Below are 18,148 nucleotides of genomic sequence, written 5' to 3'. Positions count from 1 at the left end.
TGCAACTTGAAGACAGATTGCGACTAATACACGTCATTTCCCTCTCATGAGTAGGTTCAATCAGGTAGCTTCTCTACCAGAGTAATGGAATGGAGGCTTAAATTCATCTCCAAGATACTTGCTCCACAAGAAATAACATTCTAGGAGCCATATTATAGCAAATTCACCAAAACCAGGTGATGAGCGAGCATGACAAAAATGCTCAAGTTTCTTACAACATGGGTCAGCCGCCAAAGCTTTTCACTTAAGAATGCTGTTCAGCATTGAAAGAGCACTTGATACCCAGCAACATCCAGCCTCGTGTATCAATAAACTGACATGATTTGGCTCAAAATTTAAAAAAAAAAAAAAACTGACCAAATCTATAAGCCTATATGCCAGATACAGATGCCATTTAGATCTAGTAGAGACAAAAAACCTTCAAGATCTTGAGAATTCAACGAAAGAATCTCCTCCGGCATCGTGCAGATCCAAGCTCCTCATACTCTGCCTTAGTCACACGCATTAATTCATAGTCAGGACTGGATGCTAGAAGTGAACCCCCTCGCCACACACCTAGGATTGGACTGTCAACATTCCCAAAGAATTTACCAAATGGGAAGAAATAGCTTTCAAAGAAGTAAAACATATTAGAAGGTGAGAGTTTACTCTTCTTGTGTTGTTATGTTGACTTGGTAGTCGTCTGGGACAAGAGGGCGGAGATCCTTTTCTCTGAGTTTTTAGCATAAAAATATGAGAATAAATCAAAGTGGTCCCTCAAAGATGATATTAATACAGGCCAATCAGGGAAGTGATTGAGCTTACAGTCTCTCAACAAATCTAGGAAACAATGTGCTCCCACCGGTCAATATTATGCTGTTCAAGCACGAGATTTGAACACGTGTAAGTGGCATGAGCAAATCAAATTTGAGAATTTCAGATGCTTTTATAGAAATGTAATTGAAAGAACATTAAACCACCTTTGGTAAAGTACAGGATGAAGATAAGGATGGCAGGCATTGACAGCTCTAACAATGCATTCCGCTAGTCCAGCCTCATTCATTCCTGAAAAGAAGAGACGGGTTACCTAGTCACATTATGGTTATTGAAGTATTAGGCAAAAAAATGGAGCAACGTTCCCATTTCTTACGTCATTGGTAATTTAAGCAAACACATCTTCTCAAATGCTTTATTCTATATCCCATGCTCTAACAAACCAGACTATGGGTTCTAGTGCTAAATTCCAAACTTCTGCCTCCGAACCCCAAATAACTACTAGAACATCCCTAAATTGGCTCCCATATAAACTGGAAAACCCTAATTAATGTTCACAATTATCAAAACGAAAGATTATGATACACACCCAAATCTGCAGGTTGGAAGATCATCTCAGGAACAAGAAACCGCTCGTTTGTTAAGTCAAACTCCTGTACCAGGCAACCAAGACAATACTTTGAATATCACTTGAAATGAACAGGCAAAATCATCCACTTAATAAGAAAGAAAAACACTACATTTTTAGTTAAATCAACTCTCTTCCTCTCTGCCGTTTTATCCATAACTCCCAACTGATCTGTTTCATTCTTTGTTTCTATAGCTTCTGAAGGAGAGGCCCCATCAGTCAATGCAAGATGCCTCTTAGCTGCTTCAGGGTCTTTAACATAACCCTTTGTGTGAGTAACACCATCAGGCAAGACATAAGTACATCTAAAAAGATTGTCTTTTCCATGTTTCCTGTAAAAACGGTCTACACCATTTCAAAATAGCAGCAGAACAAATTGCTTATTTATTTACAGTGTTTTTAAAGCACGCATTGCAAGCAAACAATAATAACCCTTACCATGAACAACACCATCACCATCAGGCAAGACATTGAAGTACATTCATAAAGATTTTCAACATCATTTCAAAATCGCAGAACACATTGCTTTTCATTATCCAGTGTTATAAAGCACACATTGCAAGCAATAATACTGACTTGGGTATATACCTGGCAAACTGGAGATCTCTTTCAACATCAAGAGAAACAAAGCAAAGCTTCTCTTTAACATCGTCCATTAGAAGAGTCTCGTCCATGACATTAATGGCCCGATAGGAAACCAACTCCTTGAGATAATTAGTCAAAGCTTTCCCACCCAAATCAATTCTCTTCACCCCATAATTCAAGGTGATGTTCTGAAATACAGGCGCCGCTTGCGTGAAAGAGAAGCCGCAATCCACCACCAAACTACACTGGGCCTCGGAAACCAGGCCACATGGACGGCAGCTGGTCTCGTAGAGGTGGACGAGGGAAGGGGAATCGGCGACGACGAGAGAGCTGAAGCCGAAGTCTTCGAAGACGAGCTCGTCGGTGGAGCGTTGGATGGAAGGGAGGGAAAAGAGAGGTTCGGTTAAGAGGAGGGAAGAAGAGGAAGGGGTGACGTGGAGGAGGGAGGTGAAGAGGTGGGACCAGATGTCGCGTTGGAGGTCGGGGTTGATTAGGTAGCCGCGGTCGATGGGGCGGCGAATGGCGGCGGAGGTTAGGTCATCGGGGGAGGAGGAGAAGGTGGTGGTGGGATGGAGGAACTTCTTGGAGGTAAGGGGGCGGTAGAGGCAGTTGGGGATGACGACGGCGGGATTGCGTTCACCTCCTTGGCCGGCTTTAATGAAGCCACCACCGTTGTCCAGTACGACAACGTTTGACATTTGGGGGATTGGTGGAGATGCGGACAAATGTTGGATTCAGGTGGTGTTGGGGTTTTTAAGAGAGGTTTAACGTTTAAGGAAATGACCGCTGCTGCTCTTCTGCTACCCTTCACTTCATCAGCATCAATCATCATATAAAAGTAACAAATTTACTTACTTATCATTCATAATAATAAAAAATTAACTTCATTTTCCAGATTTATTCTACCTGAATCAAACCCATGGTTAAAAGTATGCTTCTATTTTTACAAATTTTAATTTTAATTTCTTGAAAAATGGCGTTAAAATAAAAGTATAGGAACTAATTTTTAAAGAATATATATATAAGAATTACATTTTAAACTTTTGAAAAGTACAAGATTTATGATATATTTTAACCTAATTTTTAAAATTGAAAATAATTATAATTTATAATTTAATTTAATAATAACTAAAAATTATTATTTAACTGAAAATGATAAAAATTAATTTAAAAATGGTGAAATTATCCTTCTATTTAAAATAAATAAATAGTTTTTCATCAAAAACCTTGAGTAACATATAAAGAAAATAATTTTACTTAAAATAAAAATAAATTATCAATATAGTATTTTGATGTCAACAAAACGGAAAATTTGATAAATAAAAAGTTGTCACCCTAGTTCTGATTTAATCAATATTAATAAAAATAATAAATATGATTTTTCACATCATATCATGTTTACATGATTTATCTCTTTTCTCTGTGATGTTTAGACAAATATAAAAGGAAAACATGATACTTGCACTGCATAGTTTATCAAAGGTATTATACTCATCGCACCCTCTGATGCAGGTGACGCTGTAAATACATGTAAACTCCAATGCAAGAATATTATGTAATTCCAAAATACATCAGCGAAGATGGTTGATGTGATAGTTATAATGTGGAACCATGATTATAATGTGTATTTTTAGTAGGGCGGATAATAGTACCCTCCTGCCTGCCCCATGCCATTCACTTGTGGCATCCCATACGGCATCATTACCGGTTGTGCAGCAGCACCATAGTAGACGGAACTTGCTGTGATCTTGGCCAAACTTGATTGCCCTTGCATTCCATCCCTTCCGTATTGATTCCATAGCTGTTGCTCCTGTACCAGTAGCTGCTGCTTCTGCTCCATGTCCGCTATCTGCACATACGAAGGCGGTGGCACTGTAAGCGATGCGGCAAAAGGATCCTGCTGTCCTACTGGCTGCACTGTACCATCCGGCGCAGGCAAAGCCAGCACTTGAGAAGCGGCCTTGCCAGGGCCAGGCATCGCAACACTACTTGCACTCCCACACATTAGCTGACTGGAGCTCACATGCTGCCTCACTGCCCCCTGATCATACATGCCATTCAGTAACAACGGATCAAAACCACCTGCTAATCCAGCTTTCTGCTTCGATAAATTACTAGCTGACTCAACCAACGCCAATTCCCAATCCGCTTTACCAGGCTCAGCAGCTGGTGTTTGCCATGCAGAAGTCACTTCTGGCTCTCCATTTGAAGGAAATGCTTCCCACGAACCATTAGCATTTGAGGTGGGTGATCCAGAGAATAAAGCCAACGCCAATTTGTTCCCTTGCTCATCAGCTGAAACCGCATCGTCCCTTAGATTCACAAGGTCCTCCGCAACCTGCGGTGGGACAGTCTTAGGCTGTTCAGGTTCAGGTGGTGGAGGAGGTGGGTTATAATTCTCAGGTGCAGGAAGAGCCTTTATTTCATTCATGTTTGTTTCAGGCTCCTCCTTAACCGGTAGTTTCTCTTCCCTGATTCTCTCCGGACTCTTCCGGCCATTGGCCATTTCCTTCAAAAATCCTTCAAGTGTACCCAAAAGCTTATCCGTAATTCTCTGCACTTCGGGATACTCGGATGACCTAGCAATTCCAACGTCCTTACACCAACCATAAAACCCAACAAGCTCATCAATCATCTTTGCAGCGCTAACATAAGCATCAAAACCCTTAACACAATCCACGTACTCCATCTCAGTAAACCTATCCAACAAAATCCCTAATGCTTCACATATCTCGCCATAAAGCCCGAAACTCTCCTTCAAAATTTGATAAAGTGCAACAAGAACCAACCTGCTATCTTTCGCCATACCGGCTGGCCTACAACCCAACACTCTATCAAGAATCCTCAACAACTGATGCAGCCTCCCTAAAACCCTCTCTGGCCTCATTTCCCTCATTGGTGTTCCCTCTTTCCTAACATCTTTTCTTAAAGAATCATTCAAATCACCATAAGACCTCGATCTCCTATCAGTTTCTCGGTCATAATCATCCCTAAATTCACCATACTCACGCCTATTCCGCTCATCTCTCTCAGCAAACTTGTCCTCCCCATCTCTCTTCTTCTTCTCAAACACCGAAAATTCAACCTTCTCATCCAGATACATAGCATAAAACCTAACAAAACCAGCATGATCCCACGAATTCGAATGTGCCTCATCCCTAAAATCAGACATATTCAAAACCCTCATCCCTCTCCTAGTTGCATACACAATCTCCTCTTCAAAAAAAGGGTTCCCATCAACCAAAAGCCTATGAACAAGCATCAAAGACTTAAGTGCCACAATCCAATCATGGGTTTTACGCAATCTTTTCGACACCGTAGCGATACAAGCACTAATATAACCCCTAGAATATGATGTGAGGCTTATGATCTCCCGGAAATACTTCTCATCAGCTGGATCTTCATCATGGCTTGTGGCTTTCACCACCAAAACTTCCAGTTCCGGCGCTATGTTTCCCGCCACTTTGGCTATGCTTATACTCGTCTGATCCTTCACAGCCCCGATCGCTTTACGGATTGTGCTTGGCGCCATTAGAAAAACACCCTGCTTTCCTTTCTAATCTAATTTTTTTATGTATCTTATATAAAGAAAGAAAGAACGATCAAATCTTTATGCTCCAAAACGAAACGTCTGCAATAAAAACTGAAACTGGCTTGTTCTTTTTGATAAAGAAATTATAAACTTTTTTATCCTTGAAAATGCGAAACTTAACAAAAAAACTAAAATCGGGTCCCTTTTTTTTCTTCTAATATAGACTCTTGATCCAAAAACGAAATTGAAAATGAAAATGGGGGTTTATCTGCGTTTACCTTTCAAGACTTTGTTAGATCCCAAAAGGTAGGAGAAGATCTATGAAGAATTTCACGGCGCAGATGGTGTCCGTAACAGACGGTGGAGAGCGGACCCAAAAGACTTAACGGTGACTGTATAAATTTACTCTCTTTTTTTTTTTTTTTTTAGTGCAGAGATGAATTGGGAGTGAAGAATCTATTAAAGTTTCGTGATTGTCTCCATTTCTATAGCTGTGTGTGTTATACTCAAAAGGGAAGAGAGAGAGAGAGAAAAGTAGCGGGCAAAGATTTGCAAAAGCGCGTAATGGCCGGCGAGATGCTTCCGTCTATTAATATAATTAAATTTTTATTTTTAAATCTTAAATAATATATAATATTTGTTTTAGAATAAATAGTTACTTTTAGGATGACTATTTAAAATCTAAATCAATTTTTTAAAGATTTTTAAAATTTTATATTCATTATTAGATATACTAAAATAAATAATATATAATTGATCAAATAAATAAATAATATTGTTTAGCTTTATAAATAAAATTAAAAGTTATTTTTGAAATAATAAATTTAAAAGTGGTTGTATATCTATTTTAAATTAATTTATTCCAGAAAAAATTAAAATTTATTGAGGATAAATGATATGATTTTTTTAAGTCGTTTATCGAAATTTTTAAATTAAAAAATAAAATAAAAATATAAATTATTTAAAAGGACCAAATCAACAATATTCCTTATAATGATGTTTCTTAGAATAAGAAAATTTCAAAATTAATAAAAAATAGATGTCAGCCTCATTCTAGAATTTTACATTCAAACATTAATATTTCATTCACTTCTTTCATTTATTGACTTTAATGATATTTTACTAATACTCTTTTCATTAAAAAAATATACTTATAATTAAATTAAATGATGCCACTCTTTAAAATTTTTATTTATCCGATTAAGTATTAATTCAGTAGATATCGATAGTATTATTAATATAAAAAGAGTTTAAGTATATTAAAATATATTATCTTCTTATCTAAATATTAAAGAGAGATTATGAATATTTATAGACATTATATCATAAAATAAAAATTAAAAATAATAATATTACACTCATATAAAATGAAATAAATAAAAATAATCTTTATTATAAAATCATTTTTCATGAAATAAAATTACAATGAAAAAGGGGAGGCATGAATGCTCTCTCTCCTTCCTTTTCACGTTTAAGGAACCATTCAAAGCGACTGTTTAAAATTAATTAATAAATAAATGCTAACAAAAGTAAATTCATTGTTAAATTAATAAAACTACTGTCCTAATGGATAAAATTTTGTTTTAATTATTTAACTATAAAAATAATTTTTGATAATTAATGAAAAAGTAACTGACACTTTTTATCAGTATAATAATAATTTTAATCCTTAATTTTTATACTTTTTATCAAATTGACCATAATTCTATATAAAAATCAAAATCTTTTAAGAATTTGAAAAACTCTAGAAAAATTTAAATTAGACAACATTTTCAAAATAGATAAAAAAAAAGAAAAAAGAAAAAACCAATTGAATTTGAAGGTCTATACAATGTAGTGTTTTGCTCAACTTTTCTTTTTGAACCCTCATTTAGAAACCCAAAATTTATCTTTGGTTCATCCTTTCTCGTACATTTCTCATACAAATTGGCTCCAAATTATGGATGAATACTATAATCGACAGCATCATCAACTTCATAATAATGACAACAATCACCGCCACTGCAACAACACAACATCTACCATGTTTGTTCAATTCCCCACTTTCCATTTTGCCCTTACCATCACCAAAACGGAAAACCCTAATTACCCTTCCCAAACCAACATCGTCGCCTTCTCCTCCTCTATACACCTATGTGCTCCTCGCTCCTAGGTCCTGGACCTAATTACGACTATAATTATAGTACACTCCACCTTAGTTTAATTGTCATTATCACGAATACACACCTTCATTTTCGGCATTAATATTTTTGGTTTGCCAACCACTGAATCTGACTTGTACAATTCTCTATACTCAGTACTTCTACGTGGGTTGGATTCAAAATCTAAGTTATCAGCTTTCTTATAGCGTTGGACATTGTTGCTTCAAACTCAAGTTATTAAAAAATCTATCTTCTTAAACTTCTTTGAAATAAATGAGCAAGGAGAATAGCTTAGCAAGACAATAAAAGATGGATTAAACTTAATAAATTGATGTAAATGTTGTTACTAGTTAACCATAAAATCAATTAATCAATAATCAAAACTCAACCTAAAAGAAATACAACACTATAAATGATTCATCTTTGAGTTTTTTACCAAAATAGTACTAAAAAAAACATGAAAATAATACAGTAAAAATATTATGTACCAAAATGGTACACCAGGGGTGGTGCCGCCTATGTTAAGGGCGTGACCGGCCCAAAATCTAAAAAAAAAAAATTGTTAAAAAAAAACAAAAAACAAAAAAAGCTGTTAAAAAAATACCTTTTCTCTATTATATTTTTTTTCTCCTCTTCTTCCTTCCTTACTTTCTCTCTATTCTCTTTTTCTTTTTCTTTCTTATTTTTCCCTCACCAGTGCCGCCCTCTCCTTCTCCTTCTCCTTTTCTTTCTCTTTTTCTTTCTTTTTCTCTTCTTCTCCTTGCTTCTTGCTTCACCTGCTGCTGAACTTGGGGACCTTATAATGGTCCCCAAACAGAAAAAATAAAGGAGGCCGTGCATCTTTGGTGCCGCCTTTGACACCTCCACCTTCAGTGTCGCCTCTGCCATAAGCGGCATCACCCCGAATGTACCATTTTGCTACATAATATTATCACTGTATTATTTTTGTATTTTTTTTGTGCTATTTTAATAAAAATCCCTTCATCTTTGCACCAGAATCAAACTAAAGATCTCATAAATCTCGTCAAAAATTAAAGAAAATAAACTTTTTATGTATAACTTAATTTGTTATATATTTATATATATTTATAATTTTACATACCTTTATATAATTTTCAATTTTTAAAAAGAATTTTGAATTTTTTATATAATATCAAGGTTAATTTAATAAAAATATAAAAATTGAGGAATAAAATTATTATTATACTGATTAAAAAAAGTTTGATGTCACTTAACGTTCAGGTCACCAGAAAAAAAAACAATTTTCAAAATGTTAGCAACTAAGTAGTTATCTTTTACAATTAAGTCACCAAAATGAAAATTATTCATAATTAAGTGACTATGGCTGGAGTTTACCCAAAAATATCAATGTATAGCATCTCTTTTTAAAACAACATTTTCACAGAGGACGTAAACAGTGAATTATATATCAGAAAAGAAAATTTGAAGGCTCAATTCTTTTCTCTCTTTTCTTTTTCCTTCCCCCACAATTTCAAGGATCAATTCGTTGCTTATTCCAACTGTGTCTGTCATTTTCTCCGAAAGCGAGTGAACTCAGTTACTATGTTCATCCTCCGAGTTCACTCGGTGGACACCGAGTTACCCCTCACCAACGCCGAAGAAATCGAATTCTATACCATCACTTCCCTATCAAACCCTAACCCTAAATTCCGCGAAAGGAGAGGGGTCGTTCACCTCTATCGGAAGGCGTCTCAGAGCTCCCTCCCTAATCCTAGTTCTCGCTCCACTTCTCTTTTTGTCGTCGCCGTCCCTAAGTATCTATCCGCTGCCGATTTCATCCGATTTGCTGGCTCCCACATCGAGAATATCACCTACATCCTCTTCGTCTGGTATCATTCATCTTCCTTTATCACGCTTCCTTTTTATCATTTTGATCCCAAATTGATGATTTCTTTTCACTTTAAAAAACACAATTCTATCTTTGCATTATACTTACGCTTATAAGAAAAAAAAAGGGGGGGGGATTAAAAATTTCTTTTTCGTTAATGCTCAATTTTTTTTAATATTAGGAATGATGGAATGGAAGATAGGTATAGCGTATTAATAGAGCTAGCTGCCCAGTCGGCGGCCGATGCATTCTATTTTAGCTTGAATGGGAAGCGGTTTTCACCTGCTGAGGTTGGTAAACTTTGCCTCAAATTACTTCGTTTTGATCCTCTTTTGAATAACAATTTTGATTAACGAGTTGTGTTTCTTTTAGGTTGAGTTATGTCACATCCTTTTTACGCAATCCGTGGAATACACCGAATTGGGTGAGATTGCAAGCACACCTCCTGTAGGATTCACCGAGTTGCCTACTTGCCCCATTTGTCTTGGTTAGTATAAAGCCTAAATTACTCTATTCATCTTGTCTGTTCATGTTGTTATATATTTATGATATTAATTTCACCTCTCTTTTTTTGTTTGGTGTATGGCAGAGAGATTGGACCCGGATACTAGTGGGATACTTAGTACATTTTGTGACCATTCATTTCAATGTTCTTGTACTTCAAAATGGACTTACTTGTCCTGTACAGTAAGCTAGCTCTTGGTTCCTTGAATAATTTTTGCACTTTGTATTGTATTAGTGTCTGTTATCCTTCTAGCATGATCCAGGAGAAGCTTACTTTTTTCTTTCTTTGGGTATCGATTACTACCATTGCATCTGCATCTATTAGGCTTAGGAAACATGTTACTTAAAATTGGTATTGTTTCTATTTTTTCTATGGATTAATGTTTTAATCAGTATTATGTGTGTTGATAGGTCTGCCGATTTTGCCAGCAGCAAGAAGAAAATCCAGTCTGTTCTATTTGTGGATGGGGGGAGAATCTTTGGATCTGCTTGATATGTGGTTTTATGGGGTGTGGAAGGTAATGCAGTATCAGCTGATCCTTCCTTATTGTGTTAAAAATCTTTTATCAGTACCTAAGCGCAGTTATTTTATTTATGTTTTGAATTTTTTTTTATATGAATTTGTGCTCTTTTATGTTTCAACCAACTCTTTTGTGGCCACTGCAGATATAAAGAAGGTCATGGGGTTAGACATTGGAAAGATACACAGCATTGCTATTCCCTTGAATTAATATCACAGCAAATATGGGATTATGTGGGTGATGGTTATGTGCATCGTTTGACTCATTCAAAAGTTGATGGCAAACCAGTTGAGATCAACTCCCGTTGCACATCAATTGAAGGAACTTGTCATTCATGTGGCTATGGTGATGATTCTGGAATTAATGAGGCCATCTATAGCAGCAAAGTTGAAGCGGTATATTGTCCTTATAAATAACTTCTGGCTGGTTATTTTTCAATGATAAGTTTTTAAACTAGTTGAATGGAAATCTTAACTATGTTATTTTTTTAAGCTCAACGGGTTCCCTTGAATGAGTAAAACAATTTCATTATCATGCTTTGTGATTTGGTTTTGAAACTTTGTGTCTTTAGTTTTTGATATATAACAAAATAACTGCCATACTTCACGTGCACATGTACTGACTTTGACATAAGTGCCAATGGAACAGGTTTTTGATGAGTACAGTCGGCTTCTGGCTACTGAGTTGGAGAAACAAAGACAAGTAAGAGTAACACTGATGTTCTTTTAATTTTTAGTATTATGGATTTCCTTCACTGTTCTTGTGTTTGTGTCCTACTGGTGCTATTGTGGCTTTTTACTGTGTTAAGAACTAGTATTTATCTTCTGTTTTCACTCCCCTCCCCCAGAACTATGAATCTTTACTTGCTGAAGCCAAAGGCAAAAGAGATAGTACCATTGCTGAAGCAGTGGAGAAGGCTGTGACATCTGAGATGCAGGACATCCAAAGCAAACTGGATAAGTGTACAGAGGAAAAAAATGCTCTTGCTGAGGTGTGTTTCAACGTATTCTGATATACAAATTTTGTATGCACTTAACTGTGTAAAGCATTTGCATAATTGGTTCTTTTATAACATCACCATTATCAGTTGCACAGTTTGTAGCATTTGTCACCATCTGAGTTTTTTGTCACAGATCAACCGTAAACTCATAAAAGACCAACAAGTTTGGCATGTAAAGGTCAAGGAAATCGAAGAGAGGTACTCTTATTTCTTGTTCAAACGGGCAAAGCTTGCTACTAGTCCACATTCAACTCATTTTTGTATTTACCTCTTTTTTTTGAATTATTTATTCCATCCATTGCTTAGTTGCTTGTCTTTTGTCTCTCAGGTGTTACGTTCTGACTTTTTTCTTGCATTTTTCTTACATGGTTATTTTGGTTTTCACTTTAGGGAAGCCTCTGAATCGAGGTTAATGGATGAGAAGATACTTGATCTGGAAGAGCAGGTAACTTAATGGGCTAAGTTTATATGTATCTATGCAATTGCTTGAGATAACTGGCTTTGACAGTAATTATTTATCATGACAGGTACGTGATCTTAAGGTCTATATCGAAGCTCAGAAGACACTTACTGACATGACGGATTCAGATAGCATCAAGGGAGGAACGGTGTTGCCTGTTCCATCAACGCAATCATCCTCGACTAACACCAGGAGGCACAAGAAAGCAGGCCGAAGGCGGAATTAGGTTAATGGGATCTCGCCGAGGAAAAGAACAATCGTGTTTTTTGTTGTACAGTTGAATAATTCGTAGATACATAAAATGAAGATTTAGTAAAAAAAAAATGAAGATAATATATGGAAAATTTAGGCGGCCTGGGTAAGTGTTTTAACATAAGAGTTTTATATCCAGAATTTGTTTAGATGTGAGTTATATTGATTATTAACCGCGAAACAAGTAAAAGAACATGAATCTTGGCATCAGCAAAAAATGGTTCCAGCCAATGGCATGGAACGTGATCGGGGGTTGGAAGATTTTACCATTAATTTCTCCACTTATGAAGCTCTATCGTGTGCACCATGCGCTTGTGACAAGGTTGAGCGGATATCAAAATTTTTAACATGTTATAAGAATGTCATAACCAATCGGTCATTAGAATATGATGATCTCGCAACTTAAAATTATAAATTTTTATACGAACTTAGATGTCATTTTATCTATATCCATTCAAAGTGTACTTTTTTTTTAATTTTATTATATTTTTAAAAAAATTAATTGCATGGATATCGAAGTATATAAATCAAATACTAATATAAATTTAAACAACTAAAAATATATTTTCAAAATATTTCCCCCCCAAAAAAGTCGTGGAACTGATTTCCCATCAGTACTTTTTCTCTCTCTCTTTCTTTTTACCTTTCAAGTTCATGATATCTTATTATAATCAAGAAATTTTCTTTCAACCAAATCATCAAAAAAAAAAAAAAAAGCCAAAAAGAATTAAAAGCAATTGAAACCGAAAATTTTGCAGATAAACCTCAGAGTTGATGAAGTAAAAACAAAGAAGAAAGCATATAAACAAGGCGATTTAAACCTACAAATGAATTATTTATTTAGTGTATAAGAAAACAAAGACCGAGATCAAAGAAAAAAATGAAGCAAAGTTTTTGATTTTATTGAAGATGAAAATTATTCGAAAGTGTAAGATGATAAAATATAAGATTATTGAAAAGTCTTGAATCTATAGGATTTTCAGTCTGCTTTTGCGGCATGTTTTCTTTGTCTGCTATCTTGGCATGTTTTTTATTTTTTTATTTTCTTGTTCATTTGATTTCCATTTAGTTGATTGTATCTTTCGATTGATTATGGAAGAGGAGATTGTAGGTTCGGAGATTGGGGATGAGGAGGACGAAGCATGGGAGAATGGGGGGAAGGATCGATATCGGTGGAATCTTATGAGTTTTGCTTGGTTGGATCGTTCCTTACAGTGAGTGTTGTTCAATTCCAGGTCATGAGGAATATTATAGCTAATTTCTTGCATCAATTGGGGGTGATTGGATTACTGAGATTGAGGATAAACAGTACCTTTTTTGGTTTTACTACAAGTTGACATAGACGGGGTTGTATCGAGGTCCTCAAACCTTTAATAATCATCTTCTTGTTATGCACCAGCTTTAATAATATTTGGGTTTAAGGTATCTGTTAATTGATACAGTTAACTATCTTAATTCAATGTCAAAGTGTTATAAGTTGTGAATCAAAACCTACGATGAATGCACACGGGATATATAAAGAAACTTATCTACTTGATGCTTTGTTAGCACAGCGAAACACTCTAATAAAACTGAAGTTATGAAGATAATTATCATAAATATTATGGGATAAATATTATAAAATTTAAATTCTTTAGGATTCTATAAATATTAATCTTAAACTTTGATATAATTATATCTATACTCTTAGATTCGGGGAATTTATCTCAAAATAAATGTTCATAGAATTTGCTTTCATTTTGTTTCAGTGCTTTGAAAAATTTCTAGCGAGAATTCTCGATATTCGAGAGTAAAATTGAATCTAAAATATCGCCTAAAGCTACGTGTTCATTGATGCCAAGCCGAGCAAGGCAAGGAGCAGTAATTATATAGCCAGCTGAGGCCTTTGAAAATTCACATTTGAGAGTGAAAATTTAGCCCAGATAAGGGAAACCCTTAAAAGGCCTAAAACCCATCACTATACTATTTATCATGAAATTTTAAGAGAAACCAACCCCAGCCTATTTTTCCTAGTTGAAATTTCCAAAGACAAAAAAGAACCTACTTTAGCTGCACTATGTTTCTTTTACATCCCCCGGGGAGAAGAAACCTAAACCTATCTGCATTTTGTATTAAATATGAAGGAAGATGAACTGCTGAATCTGAACGGGCAATGGAACCCATCTTTTTAATCATCTCCTTGAAGGAATACTCTTCTGGGAGCATATCGAACAGATCATCTCCCCTGCATATGATTCTCTGTATTCTAGAGTAGTTTAGAAACGCTTTCCTCTTTACTCTGTCTGCATGGCTATAACCAGTCATCTTCAACGTGAATTCTTCCAGGCTAGGGAAGCAAAAGCTGCAATGCCATCCTGCATCCGAAAATATTACATCCGATTGCCGTGAGTGCCGGTACCGAGTCTGTGGGGTGTAGATCTGAACCGTGGCTCGCCAACTGCTGTAATCCACTGGGAACTCGAACGAATACATGTAATGCTTCAACTCAAGGTGCAATATAGGTGGTACTCCATCACACCATTGTAGTAGTTTCAGTGTGTGGGGGCTTGGGACCTCATCTGTGTCCGACATTATTACAAGGTCTCCGTTAGATATCCCGGCACTGTGAAGCAATCCGTTCATAGCACCACGTTGGAGTGATTCGAGAACGAATGGATCTTTGAGCGAACCAGGGGATGCAATTCTGCCAGGGAATACACCGTAGACGATCTTCTCCTCCGCAAAGGCAAACCTGGCACGGTTTGATGCAAAGAATAGAGGTTTGCGGATGCCGGTGAAAGTGGTGTTTGACTCCATGATAACAAATTTCGAAACATAGGGGTTAAGCTCGTGCCACCTGATCTCAAGCAAGTCTAGTTCATTGCTGAAGATGATGTTGTCGAAGATACGACGTGGTTGTGAACATATGGACCAATTATGGAGGCGACAAAGGTGTTCCACTGAAACATTTTCAGCATAATAGTGAGGTAGGCGTCTGAATGGCAGATGGGGCTTGTCCCAGAGTGGCCGGAAAAAGTAGGATATCTTCTGGCCATAGTTATATAAGCCAATCACGCAAACTGGCGTAAGCATCAAGAGGGCGAGAAAAAGAAGCTTAGGTGGTGATCTTCTGGTAGTGAGGCGGCGGATTCGTGTTGCCATGCTTTGAAGTAGAAAAGCTTAGGAAAGACAGCAATTGGCATGCTTTGCTTATTCAATTAACAAACAAACAATCATGGCACCGAGATAACCTGCACAAATTCACCAAAATTTTAGTTCTAAAGCAACAAATATGTCAAATTTACCCAAAACTGGTTTTCATGAAAGTTAAAAGACAAGCATCGATTCTCTCTACAAACAACAATACAGGCAATTTTTGTCCCATTATAAACCATATACTGAAAAAAAGCATAAATCTAGCATTATATAGAGACAAAGATGTGTTGGGATAAACCCGTGTAAGCAAACAAGCAAAATAACAAATAAATTAAAAATATCGAACATATAAATTTTATGTGAAAAAACTCCTCTGAAAATGATAAAAAAGTACGAGCAAAAAAATATTTCACTAATATGAGAAAATTACAAGAGAGAGAATTAAAATTAAGAAAATCCGAAACCCCGAAAAGATACTCTTCAAACTGAAACACAAAAGTCTCCCTTAACTATGTTATTTTTTTTTTGTATTTAGGTGATCTAATTCACACACTAATCCCAATAGCTCTAAAGTACCCGATAGCTTTAAAGTAACTATATTTAGTGCCCACTTGCCCTAAATACATTTTAGATATTAATTAAACCAATATACTATTAAATACCTAGGAATTAGGAAATAATCTGAAAATTGTTATCCAAGGAATCAGCTGCATATTTTCATATGACGTGGTGTCGTCGGGATGAAGATTTTTTTCTCATCGTGACCATGGCTCCTCGTTGTGATCTCATTGTCTGTTTTGGCATGAAATGCGAGGCATGCTCCACAAGATGCTTAAATTCAATCAAATATGCCATAGGTGATGGGATCAAAGTTTAACCATGACAAAACTCTCCGTTCAAAAACAAACAAAGATGCTAAATTTTTTAGCGAATTGCAGTGGTTAAAGCTATCGTGTAATACTAGTGAGTTTGCGGGGGCTCTTTCCCCACCCAATATTGTACTATAAAAATGCATTTATTACTTTATAAGCTGGATCTGGTAATTCTCTTAAAACAATCACAGACTATACATTTTTATTTATTTATAACAAATGATCTAATTACAAGTTCAAAACCTTAATTAATTCCTTTTTAAAATCATAAAAAGAGTTCACCTTTTCACTTCACCGCAACACCTCTTCTGAGTAACATTAAACTCTTAAGCCCCATTTTTCCGCTCTAATTTTAATCCAATTTCACAAGGAAAAAAAAAAAAAAAAAGGGCGCCGCAGTTCAAAATTATTGCAAGCAAACATGAAACCCCAATGGATTTACACTTTGTTCGATATTCCATATCCAAACACTAAAAAATGAGGGGAATTTCAGCATTCAACGCAAAATAATACTCATAAAACCAAAAATTCCCCCCCCCAAAAAAAAAACAAAAAGAAGAAGTCCGATTTAGAGGCCAAAACCTGTTGTTTTACTATGAAATAGTAATCACTTTAAAGATTAAAAATGTATTTTCTATTTTTAAAAAAGAACAATGACAGAAATGAAACATTGAAAAGGGAGAGAAAAAGTTCACCTCTGTTTTTTAGTCTATTTGAAGGTTGAATGCTACAGAGAACGGAGAGATTCGAAGGCCGATGGAATTCCCGCCAGAACATCCGGAAATTACCGTTTAATCCTTCCCACCAATTTTTAAAAAGAAATTTGTTTAGCACTCTACTTTCACCTACCTGAAACGCTGGGGACATGCAAAGAAAGGGAGGGATAAAGAGAGAAAAAAATTACTATTTTTGTCAAGACGAAGAGATAGGATATGAGAGAGAGACTGTGCAGTCCACTTGAGAATTGCGAGAGGGACAATTGGGTAATGTACAGTTTGTTGAACCTCTCTCATTTGTTTTACCTGTTTGGTGATATAGATAATACTGGAGGAGAGATATAGACAGGTATAGGCGGTTTCCTCATGCGAAACACACATGGCATTGGAGTAAGATCAATTATGTCATACGTGGGCTGCTTTGCCGTTCAGCCAAATGACTGTTATAGCCTTTGCAATTTTTGTATGCTTCAGTTCACCTCCACAATGTTACGTACTAGTATAAATACAACACAATCACATGCTCCAACTGCTATAACTATAATAAACTCATATTTATGTTGTTGTTTTGCTACAATTTTTTTTTATTATATTATTATTATTTTGTTGTTATTGTTTAGATATTTTATAACTCTTCGTTTTATTGTTAATTTTGTTACTATTTTAGAGACATTTACTTCTTAAGTTGCAACAATTTAAGTGTTATTTAACTATAAAGATTTTTTTAGCATATTTTCAGTATATTGAGAAATATTTATTTTAGTGTTTTAAATATATTTAATGTATTATATTTTTATAAAAAATTAATCTAAAAAAATTAATACAGGCGGGTTGTGTTGGGCTCAAGTTTAACATTTTTAATTTAAACCAAGCTCGGGCCTAAAAGTTTGCTTCGGCCCAACCTGTGATAAAGTCTACTTGATACAAAATATAGAGATTTAATCTCTATACTTAAAAAGTTCAAAATGCAATCCTCTTGCTTTTTCAAATTGAAACTGATAGTTCAATCATTATTGTTGTTAGTAGTTTCCTTTAAATTTTGTTAACTTAACATGTTTATTTTTTTGTCAATCATATGTTACATCACATGAGAACACTTAATCAACATGCAAAATTGACAAGTTTTGACAGAAAATATTTATGATTTTAATCATTGGATTAAAATTTTAAATAAAAAATTAGAAGACTTAATTTCTGACT

General features: G+C 35.3%; 4 protein-coding genes across 8 annotated transcripts; 1 reads left to right on the top strand and 3 right to left on the bottom strand.

The window, feature by feature from the left end:
* Positions 1-102: 102 nt before the first annotated feature.
* On the bottom strand, positions 103-2,875 carry LOC108450206 (actin-related protein 6-like). Of its 3 annotated transcripts, none has more exons than XR_008285730.1 (8): positions 1,970-2,875; positions 1,494-1,713; positions 1,343-1,406; positions 960-1,044; positions 805-855; positions 649-711; positions 419-555; positions 103-313 (listed from the first exon to the last, which is right to left on the bottom strand). XR_008285730.1 is itself a non-coding variant. In XM_017747738.2 (8 exons), exons 1-7 carry the CDS (start codon positions 2,662-2,664, stop codon positions 437-439), a joined length of 1,308 nt encoding a protein of 435 aa, XP_017603227.1. In that variant the 5' UTR covers positions 2,665-2,871; the 3' UTR covers positions 103-313; positions 419-436. The 3 variants fall into 3 exon arrangements, 2 of the variants coding, with proteins under 2 accessions (XP_017603227.1, XP_052886657.1); XM_017747738.2 differs by having other exon boundaries at positions 419-566; positions 1,970-2,871; XM_053030697.1 differs by having other exon boundaries at positions 103-555.
* A 430-nt stretch (positions 2,876-3,305) lies between these two features.
* Positions 3,306-6,104, bottom strand: LOC108455932 (probable clathrin assembly protein At4g32285). Of its 3 annotated transcripts, none has more exons than XM_053030694.1 (2): positions 5,777-6,104; positions 3,306-5,609 (listed from the first exon to the last, which is right to left on the bottom strand). In XM_053030694.1, the coding sequence occupies exon 2, from the start codon at positions 5,496-5,498 to the stop codon at positions 3,597-3,599; it is 1,902 nt and encodes a 633-aa protein (XP_052886654.1). In that variant the 5' UTR covers positions 5,499-5,609; positions 5,777-6,104; the 3' UTR covers positions 3,306-3,596. The 3 variants fall into 3 exon arrangements, with proteins under 3 accessions (XP_052886654.1, XP_017610012.1, XP_017610002.1); XM_017754523.2 differs by having other exon boundaries at positions 3,306-5,597; XM_017754513.2 differs by having other exon boundaries at positions 3,306-5,544; positions 5,777-6,103.
* Positions 6,105-9,024: 2,920 nt separating this feature from the next.
* LOC108467323 (BRAP2 RING ZnF UBP domain-containing protein 1) lies at positions 9,025-12,418 on the top strand. Its single transcript, XM_017767950.2, has 11 exons — positions 9,025-9,489; positions 9,670-9,778; positions 9,861-9,975; positions 10,078-10,175; positions 10,404-10,510; positions 10,659-10,908; positions 11,162-11,215; positions 11,361-11,504; positions 11,647-11,711; positions 11,904-11,958; positions 12,041-12,418. The coding sequence occupies exons 1-11, from the start codon at positions 9,203-9,205 to the stop codon at positions 12,197-12,199; spliced, it is 1,443 nt and encodes a 480-aa protein (XP_017623439.1). The 5' UTR covers positions 9,025-9,202; the 3' UTR covers positions 12,200-12,418.
* A 1,602-nt stretch (positions 12,419-14,020) lies between these two features.
* LOC108482958 (uncharacterized) lies at positions 14,021-17,415 on the bottom strand. The gene is made up of 2 exons (XM_017786085.2): positions 16,928-17,415; positions 14,021-15,455 (listed from the first exon to the last, which is right to left on the bottom strand). The coding sequence occupies exon 2, from the start codon at positions 15,364-15,366 to the stop codon at positions 14,266-14,268; it is 1,101 nt and encodes a 366-aa protein (XP_017641574.1). The 5' UTR covers positions 15,367-15,455; positions 16,928-17,415; the 3' UTR covers positions 14,021-14,265.
* Positions 17,416-18,148: the final 733 nt, after the last annotated feature.

Source organism: Gossypium arboreum, chromosome 7 (genome assembly GCF_025698485.1).
Source record: "Gossypium arboreum isolate Shixiya-1 chromosome 7, ASM2569848v2, whole genome shotgun sequence".
NCBI lineage: Eukaryota > Viridiplantae > Streptophyta > Magnoliopsida > Malvales > Malvaceae > Gossypium > Gossypium arboreum.
This window is presented reverse-complemented; position numbering and strand designations above follow the sequence as displayed.